Source organism: Morus notabilis, unplaced genomic scaffold (genome assembly GCF_000414095.1).
Source record: "Morus notabilis unplaced genomic scaffold, ASM41409v2 Scaffold552, whole genome shotgun sequence".
Classification (NCBI taxonomy): domain Eukaryota; kingdom Viridiplantae; phylum Streptophyta; class Magnoliopsida; order Rosales; family Moraceae; genus Morus; species Morus notabilis.
In genome coordinates, this window is record NW_010384344.1 from 812,167 (window position 1) to 821,894 (window position 9,728).

Genomic DNA, 9,728 nt, shown 5'->3' on the forward strand with positions numbered 1-9,728 from the left:
CAGAGATCCTAAGACATGACCATATCTGTAGTTGGCATGACGTGTCAAATATAGCTGGACTTTCTAACAACATGTATATAACTCCATGATTATCGTTTGCTCCTCAACAATCAACTAAGAGAATTCAAAGCAGAGACCCATTAGCTAAAAAGAAGCAGCAAAAGGCAGACAAATCATGCTTGATTGAAGCTGCATGTGGAGGCAAACTGACCCCTCATGTTCAAAAGTTCAAGTCCTGCCAGCTATTATTGTCTAATTTTGAATTAGACAAATACTATTTAATGTAAATAAGTCCAAGAATATTTCTATATAGTTGTTAAACCTGAAGTTTTTCAGGTGGCAGATTTAAGATTCATTTTTTAATTAAAGCAGAAACAACATACGATTGAAACAAATAATAGATACAACGATATTCAAAGCAAACAAAGCTCCAACACAAGTCTGATGGGCAATAGTAAAAATTGGTTTTTCCCTAGCCAGTTAAAAAGCTTTGGGCAACTTGACATACAATGAAAGAAAATAATGAGAGATTGGAGTTGCCACGAGGCTTCTTCAGGATGCGATGCGATACTTTATTCCTACTTCAAAATTCCATCAGCAAAGATTCCTGCATTTTTTTGCATCAGTACATCATGAGATCCATAATTGAAATACCAAAACATGCATGCGCAAGGAAAATGATTACGACAGAATCAGAGGTTATATAAGAGGATCATGTTAAGTTACAAATAAAAGAGGGCACCTCCAGTGATACATGTCACATGATTCTGGTAAATATATCATACCCTACGGAAGGATTCTTGTTTTTAAAAATTGTCGTTTAAAGCAAAAGGGTCCTCGAAATAAGATCAATACAATACTATTTCTGTACAGATGTGGAAGTAAAGAACAACAAGAGAAGGATGGTGAGAAAATACAAGAACTAAAAAAAAAGGTGCAAGAAAAGAAAAACCTCTTTTTTTCCACAACTCAAGTTCTTTTGCTACAGTATAATTTCTCTCACAAATATTCAAATTAAACTTTTTTACTATAGTAGTTTCTCTCACATAAAAAAGTTCAAGTTGGGACTTGAGTTGTAAAAAGTACACGCCCTAAATATTTTGGGGAAATAGACTTGGCATGAAAGAATCAAAGAGAGCTATGACAGAAGGGAAAGATTATCATTTCAGTTGTACATAAACTAATTCGTTAGAAAATGGAGCAATAAGAAAGAAAAAAATCAGTGCAGGCAAAAAATTTCAAAGCCTAGGAACCAGGAAAGCGAAGTTAAACACCATCCTTGAAAGGTGCAGCTGTCATACTTTTCCCTCAACCACTTCCAATTTTGAATGCTTCTCTTAACAACGTTGTAATACAGTTCTTCTGCTTTCACTAACCATTAACACTTGTTGCAAAGACTCACTCACTCACCTTCACATTAGTGAATACTAATGAGCATACTAAAATGTTCAAATTTCCTGCAACGCAACTATATCATATAATAACAAAATAACCATTAATTTGTAACTCACTATTTCTTTTACACACCAACTGACAAAGATCAAAATTTCCGATTTGAGTACCTTAAATTTCTTCCAGGACACTCTATTGAAACAGAGAGAGCAAGAGATGACTCTCTACAACATACAATCGAAATCATTCCATCCTTAATAATAATAAATAAATAAAAAGAAGCCTCTTTTGACTTTATAGAGCTACAGATATCGAAATAATAAACTTATGCTTGGCGCTTGCATAGTGAAACAGCCAAAGGGAGGCCATCCTGTGGCCCGGGTCTAGGCAAAATAAGTTGATCAGCTTCAATAAACCCAATAATATTACCCCACTTGCCACCTAATGTTGTTAGTTGATTCTTCTCGTATGCTCTCTTATAACCCAACAGTGACCAGCTTGCTTAGTTCCCTGTTCCTATTAGCCAGTGCAGATTATTTCCAACACTAGTACTTTCTTTTCCCTTTTCCTGTTAAAGAGTTTGAAATTTACACATATTCCATCTGCTTTTCCAGTAAGCAAAATCCAAAACCAATTCAAGGTATAAATAAGCGACCTAAATCAGGAGGAAACTTAAAAAGTATATGGCAAACACATTTTCAACAGTGTTTCACATAGATGCATATTTTATATCGTCTATTTGCGAAAAGAACCATAATTTGATGCAAAATCAATAAACCACAAGTCTCGCTGTTAAACATGTTTTAAAATATATAGGCTTAGTTTGGGATTGTTGTGCTTTTGAAAGAAGTCCTACTTTTACAAGCAAAAAGCAAAAATTTAAGTCTTGTTCGTTTCGCTCATTTGAGTTGAGAACTTGAGTTAAAAAGTGAATTCATGTGAGAGAAAACACTGTAGCATAAAAAGCTAAATTTGAATTTTTGTGCGAGAAAACATTGCAGCAAAAACTTGAGTTGTGATTCGAACTAGTGAAACGAACGCGGCCTTAGAATCCTAGCTTCTTCGAATAACCATAAAAGTGCATTGGTGTCCGTACAAAATACTTTTGAACACTTTTACAGGACACTCCAATTGCATTATGTCATGTACAAAAGGTTTCTGGGGCCTCAAAAGGCAATGCCAAACTCGCTCATAAAGGCAATCCAACAACAAATTTAGGTTCAGAAAAGAGAAGACCTTCACATGACAGCAAAACAATTAAATATCAGCACAACACCTTATTCTCTCCACCATTTAACCTCAAATAAGAGGGAAACATATATTAATCCTTCACCAATGAATCTGCCCGTTAATTCTAGAATTTCCATTCAACTGGAGAGTGGACACCATAAATTTAGTGGTCCAATGTCAAACCTGACCACTCATCCAATTTCATATGGCACACAAACTCGAAAAATGTACAGATATATTCCTACTAATTCTGTCCATAGCACCATCATTGACTTCCCTATTCCCTTTCTGTCTAGCGCCTCCGTCTACTCACGTTTGTCAAAGTCACAAAATATAGTCATCAATGACCTGTATCCTCTTTGATTTCAGCACAATCTTATTGCAACAGTATTTTTCAAAATGGCAGTTTCATCCATTGCGGCACCACTATACCCCATACACATTCTTATCAAGCACAAGCACAAAAGGCTATTTAGCTTTTATAACCTCATATTACATAACTATCACTTGATATAAGTAAAACTCCAAATCCACCGATCTCAACGCAAGTTCACAACTACGAATATAAAATAAACGATCAACTGGGTATAGCTACTAAACTGCATTCCATGATTCAATGTTGAATCCCAACTACTCGCTCCGATTTGATGGGAGACGTTAAGCTCAGACACGAAAGTCGACAAATTTCTTCCAACTAACTTATAACCCGGAGGCACACATTAAAATCCGTAATTTCTCCCTATATCAACAACAGGAAGGCATGTACTATTTTTCTTTACCCGAATTTTTCAACAACGCTCAAATTTTCTATCAAATCAATCATCACATAAGTAAATCAAATATTGTACTCACATAATTGAGAGAAAAACTAACAACAATTATAAAATAGGAACAAAAAAGAAAAGTAAAGAAAGAGCAAAACCGAAAAAAGGGGATCGCTTATTGAGAAGCGTCCGCAGAAGAAAGCTTCTCCACGAGCTTCTTGTCTCTTCTTTCCATGGCGACGTCCCACATGTCGTTGCCGATGTGCTTCGGCTGCGCACGAAAATAACACAATTGAGAAAAGCCCTAAAGGATCTTCCAAATCAACGGACATGGAAGACGATTCCGATGAAAAAACCCTAATAGGAAAAAGGAAGAAGGAAAAAGGGGGGGAAGAAAATAGGTTACACGGCCATGGGCGGCTTTGTGGATGTAATACTGAGCATTTCCCATGACGCAAAGCATTCCGGCTATGATTCCCAGCGGCAGAACTGCTTCCAACCACACCAGCGACATTTTCGTCTCTCTCTCTACTCTTTTCCTCTCTTTTCTTTCGATTTTAACTCCTCCAAATCTCTCTCTCTGACTCAACGGCCCGACTATATAAGTAGGCTCGGATAAAGGAATTTTCAAAAATCGCCCTCATAATATTATTTTATTTCTCCACTATTATTATTAAATGTATCTTATGTTACTAATAATAAAAATAATAGTTAAATTTAAAACTTTTTTTTTTAAAAAAGAGTTAATTATAAATATGTCTATTTTTTAGTGAATAAAGAAAAAGTATATCCATAAGTTGTGATTGTGATATTTGCAATCTATAATGACATTTTTATCTTTTATTAACTATCTCTAAAATTAATTATACAAAGTCATAACTATCCACATAAATAAGGGTATATTGGAAATGATATTATAATAATTACTATAAAATAAGACAGATTGGTAAAAAAAGAGATAAGTAGAAAAAATCTTAAGAAGCATGTCAATTATCAGGATCCCAAAAGCATGAGTTCGGGTAGCCCAAATTGAACCAAACAAAAAGTCTGCGCGCAATCGACTCGTTTACTTTCTTACAAGGTAAACATAAAAATAAATTTAAGAAAAGATAATCGGTCGGGCCTGGCTTGGTTCGAATGCATTTCGGCCATAAACATAAACATTACGAAAATAGTAAAATATAGACCAATTTTTAGTTATAAAAATTAATAAGTCATAATTTATCAATTTATAGTTCATAATTAGATAAGTTATGAACATATTTATCAAGTTATGGTTCATAGTCAGACAAATTATGGACAAAAATCATGAATTATAGACAATAACTTGTCAAGTTATGGTTCATAACCAGCCAAGTTATGGACGTAAACAGTAATTTGCCTATTTATTAACTTATGTAAACTATTGGCCTATTAATTTTAATTCATCTCAAGTATTAGCATATTTCTCTCTTTCTCCATAAACATTAACGTGGTCTAGCACGAATGTTTAAGCATACCCAAATTAGAACAATTCTGGGTCAGCTTGTTTAGTCCGTTCTAAATTTACAACTTTAATTGGGGTGAATGAGAGAAATACCACTCTAAGTAGTTAGATTCCAAATATAACACTTTATAAAATTGAAACTTAATTTTCACATTAAAGTGGTGTATGTGAATAACTAGACTTTAAAAATAGTATAGAACGTGATTAACATTCTAGCTTATGGAGCTGGTTATATTCTCAAAATGAGTTAGAGGGTTTCACTTTTAGAGAGATGATATTCGAATATAATATTTAAAAATAAATAAATGTATAGTACATAAAAATAATACGAGTGAATAACTAGATTTTATAAGTAGTAGTAGACCTAATGTTGCACAATATTAACACATAAATGCAAAAAATTATAAGATGAAAGAACAAAGTTTGTTTATATCTTTTTTTTATAGGAAAATGAGATAAATACCCTTCAGAATATATGGGTCTTGGATTTTTATTCTTTACACTTGATTAATACCCTTTAGTTAAAGAACTACATCAGTCAAAAAGATATTAATGAAGAATAAATGATAAAAATCTTAAAGCAATGCATTCAAAGATGAGTTCACCAATTTTTTTTTTTTTTTGTACATAGTATTTTTCCTAAAGCGCAAGCCAAATGGTTTGTGTTTGTGACGACCCTAACTTTTGGTCATCATCCTATGCTCATACTTACCATTTCTTAACCTCTATGACGACCCTAGTTATAACTTCTTAAAATTTCAGGCTATTTTTTTTTCCTTCTTACCATGTACGTTAAAATGTTGTAGCATTCTGACAACATTATGTTACATTAGTCATCAAAATACATAAAACACTATTTTATTTTACATATAAAGTTCAACAACGTTTCCAAAACACGTGATGTATCCACAGCCCACTTGCCCACATTCTGCTGCTACACCCTCTCTGCATGCCCAGCTTTAAGTTTTAGGGAGCCAGTGCCTTACCCGTGCTTCCTACAACACGAACAAACTTAATGAGCTTTTGCTCAGCAAGTATCAATTGGTCATAACAAATGCAATAATTATGCATACCCATATATGCATTTATGTCATATAGCCTAGTACAGAATTCTAAACGACTTTCATTCTGTGTTTCTCATTCTTTTCATTCTTGTTTACGGATACCATATCATTATATGGCATGGTTTCCGTGTTTCATTTTCTTGTCTTTTACTTCTTAGGGGCCTTGTCCTGTTGTACCATAGCGCGTATAACCAGTGAGGAGTGGGGTAGCTAACCAATCCAACTCAGTCGCGGTTTCATATCTTTCATAGTCTCATAATAACCTTTCCTTCGAAAGCTGGTACAAACAGGACTTTTAGTCTCTTACCGTTTATCAATTTTCTCATTGAAATGGTAACTTTAGTTAAATCTTATGAATTTGTGCATTATTGAGCATTTTATCATGAGATTAACTTTTCGTTAAAGTTTAACCTTTCATTTCTCTTAGTTTGATCTTGACTTAACATCGATACATACTTTTTGCAGAATAAAGTTCTACAATTACATAAGTCTTGTAGATACTTACCTAACATAGTATCTAACATTTAAAATTCTACTATATGCACAATTTTTATGCAACATAAAAAAGTAAGCTTGTTCGTGATATAGCCATAGAAAAACTATTGTACTTACCGAAGTTTCGCTAACAACGCGTCATTTGTCTCCCTTGACGCTTTCCAACTTCAACCGTTAATCGGCCCTATTACATAAATTTTTCGATCGTTAGATTCAAAATCTAAGATCAATAATTATATTAAAATTTACGTTGGAAAGGTCTAGAATCCTTATGTTTGGTATTCAACCTTAAACTATTTCCTATCTCAAGGATTTGCACTAAAACCGTGCAAATTACTCAGTCATGGGCCTAATTTTAAGTTTTGGTCCAAAACTGTAAATTCTCGTTGTGTTCGGTTTCTAACCATCACCGATTATCGACACATCTTTCTTTTCACACTTTAATCCTATATTCCTCTTGAAATCCAGTTTTAGTTCAAATTACTCGAACTAAATTTTGGCAGAGTTTCGCCTTATTTTTCTCGTTTCTCAAGTTTTTAATAACTCGTTCTACTTCTGATTTCGGTACCTGGAGTAAATATTTACATTCCTGAACACAGATTCCAACATAAAATTGAACAAAACATATGTTTTTTCTTAATCTAGGCTCACGGATTTTTGATAGAAATCCACCAAAACTTTATTCAATCGTTTTAACACTTACACCGTTAAACTCTTATTATGATACTCTACAAAACCTCAGTTTCAATTTTCACTTTAACGGAAGTTTTTCTGAGATGAGTTACTATTCATCTAAATCAAGAAAATATAGAATTCTCACGAAAACTCTGAAATCTTACCTCCAGAAGTTGAGGTTTTTCCGCTAGAACGCCTCAGGTTACGTTTCTACCGGATTGAACGGGAGAAATCTCAATGAAAATGCTTGATTTTCTTTCCTCCGTCTCTCTCTGGAAACTCTTTTTTTTTTTCTTTTTTCGTAAGTTTCTCACGTCTTTTTTTTTTCTCTGCTATACTTCACGTGAAGTAAGTAATATCCTTGTAACCAACGTGAATCTTTATTACGTGAGCCATCAAGCTAGAGATAACTTCATGTTGCCAGCATTGAGTACATAGCCAACATGAGTCACCCTTCAACTTAGTTTACGTAATGACACATGGTGTTAATGCATGTGGGGTTCCACCTCACGGTAACTATACTTTTCACCCCTTTTCTTTTTTCCTAACGTACCTAAAATTAATCTAATATATATATATATACTATAACTTAAAGATAATTTAATATATAAGTATATATATATATATTAAAATTTTGTGCAACCTACTTTTATTCTTTTCTATATCCAAGATACATGCTAGCAAATGAGTGGGTTCTATACTCAAATTTTTCTTGTCGAGACCTAACTTTCCGTTTCTCAAAACGAGTCTCTTTCCGGTACTAATAATTTCACAATCAGTACAGGTTCTATACTAATTTTCTAGACTGTCGAGTACCATGGGTCAAACTTCTCATGTTCAACCCAATTCTCTTGGGTATCTCATTAGTCAATTTCTTTTTCTGAAATTATCATTTTAATTGATCCAGAATTGCCCAAAACGCGTACCCTTACGGTACTCATTTTTTTGGCAGTTTCCCGCTTTAACTAACTAGGGAAAATTCTGTTTCAGGAACTTTTGCTATTTTTCTTACTTCTAATTTTTCTACTCTTTTTCTAGCTGATCATTTGGTCACATACCAAATATTTTAGTTTTTCATAACTAAAATATACCCGCTAAAATTTCTAACTTTTAACTAATATCTCACTATTCATAAGTGATATTTACAAATTTTCTTTGTAAAAATATCCGTATTATAACTTTACACTTTTCGAGAGATTTTACCCCGTACATAATTTCTAACTTTTAACTAATATCTCACTATTCATAAGTGATATTTACGAATTTTCTTTGTAAAAATATTCGTATTATAACTTTACACTTTTTAGGAGATTTTACCCCGTACATAAAATTTTTACATAACATTTTTTTGATTACATCAAAATTCTACTACTTACTATTTCGAAAAAAATTTTAGTCAAATACTGGACTGTCCAGATTAGACCTAAATTTTTTTTTCCCGGTGATTACAGTGTTGTAAGTTGTAACACAAAAGCAGTTCGCTCATGGACCAACACCATACTCGGGAAACCCCCATGTATTATGATTCGACGGGCCATAAGTAATTTAACAGATCTTGTTCATCCTTGATCTAAATTGGTTTTTGATCGCACTTGGGGCTTCAAATTATTTTGATTGAGGATGGATGGGTCATAGAGAAATAAGCCCAATAACCCATTCTCTTACCTTTGGTCACCTAAAAATCCCAAAAGCTAACATTTCCATTAGCCAGAGGAATTAAGGCAACATCATTTCCACCACTTGCTTATTCAAACACACTACCTTCTCTTATCTTCTTTGAAATGTACGACTTTCAAGCCACAAATAGGTAATTTTACCCCTCTTGTTTAGAAAATTACATAGATATGGCCATTCATTTAGATCCGCCATCGGTGCCATATCATAAACACTGTGGAGATCTCACGTATAACATAGATTCAGTCACTCACTCAAATTCAACACTGTGGGCATCTCACACAACGCTTGTGGTCATATGTCCTCGCCTCACTATGAACGTCACAATCATCCGTTTCTTATCGGAGCGTCGTTCTCCTTCTCACTGTCATAAATCTTCACACAATTATGAGGTTCTCCTTCGCGATCACAATGCCTCTTTCTCTTCACCGTTGTTGTTTGTATGTTTTTTTTTTTTTTTTTTTTTTTTTTTTTTTTTTTTCAAAGAGGACAGAAAATATTGGAGGGAATTGTTTCACTTAGGGTTAAGTTTGTATTTTTATTATTTGAAAGTGGTATGTTCCAAATTACATCACATAAGTGGTAGAATAGAATAGGAGGGAGGTAAGACCCAGGGGACATATGTCCCCCTGGATTTTGGATTTTTCACTTTAAACCTATGATTTAAAAAAAAAAAAAATTCGTATATGCCCCCTATTAACAATAATTTCAAACATATTTCACAAAATCCATCTCAATTGTTTTTTTCCCTTCTTTTTGGTTTTCTTTTCTTGTTGTTCTTTTGGTATTTTTCCTATTGAATCTTATGAATTTAAATGTAACAAATTGATTTTTTTTTTCTAAGTTAACTATTATTTAGGCAACGTATCATTATTTACAAAATCAAAGTTGTGAATTTTGGCATGAAACGAAGGTTTGATTCTTGGAATAATACAATCCTTTTTTTTT

The 9,728-nt window shown here is 33.3% G+C and overlaps 1 protein-coding gene across 1 annotated transcript; it reads right to left on the bottom strand.

Moving 5' to 3' along the window:
- Positions 1-355: 355 nt before the first annotated feature.
- Positions 356-3,974, bottom strand: LOC21405588 (NADH dehydrogenase [ubiquinone] 1 alpha subcomplex subunit 1). Its single transcript, XM_010114754.2, has 3 exons — positions 3,793-3,974; positions 3,545-3,657; positions 356-607 (listed from the first exon to the last, which is right to left on the bottom strand). The coding sequence occupies exons 1-2, from the start codon at positions 3,898-3,900 to the stop codon at positions 3,562-3,564; spliced, it is 204 nt and encodes a 67-aa protein (XP_010113056.1). The 5' UTR covers positions 3,901-3,974; the 3' UTR covers positions 356-607; positions 3,545-3,561.
- Between the last annotated feature and the right edge of the window lie 5,754 nt (positions 3,975-9,728).

What these genes read in the sequence shown, in the direction of transcription:
- LOC21405588 (XM_010114754.2), bottom strand. Translation starts at nt 3,900, where the DNA reads ATGTCGCTGGTGTGGTTGGAAGCAGTTCTGCCGCTGGGAATCATAGCC. An exon ending in ACAAAGCCGCCCATGGCCGT is followed by an intron (nt 3,658 to 3,792) that starts GTAACCTATTTT and finishes TTTCGTGCGCAG; the next exon opens with CCGAAGCACATCGGCAACGA.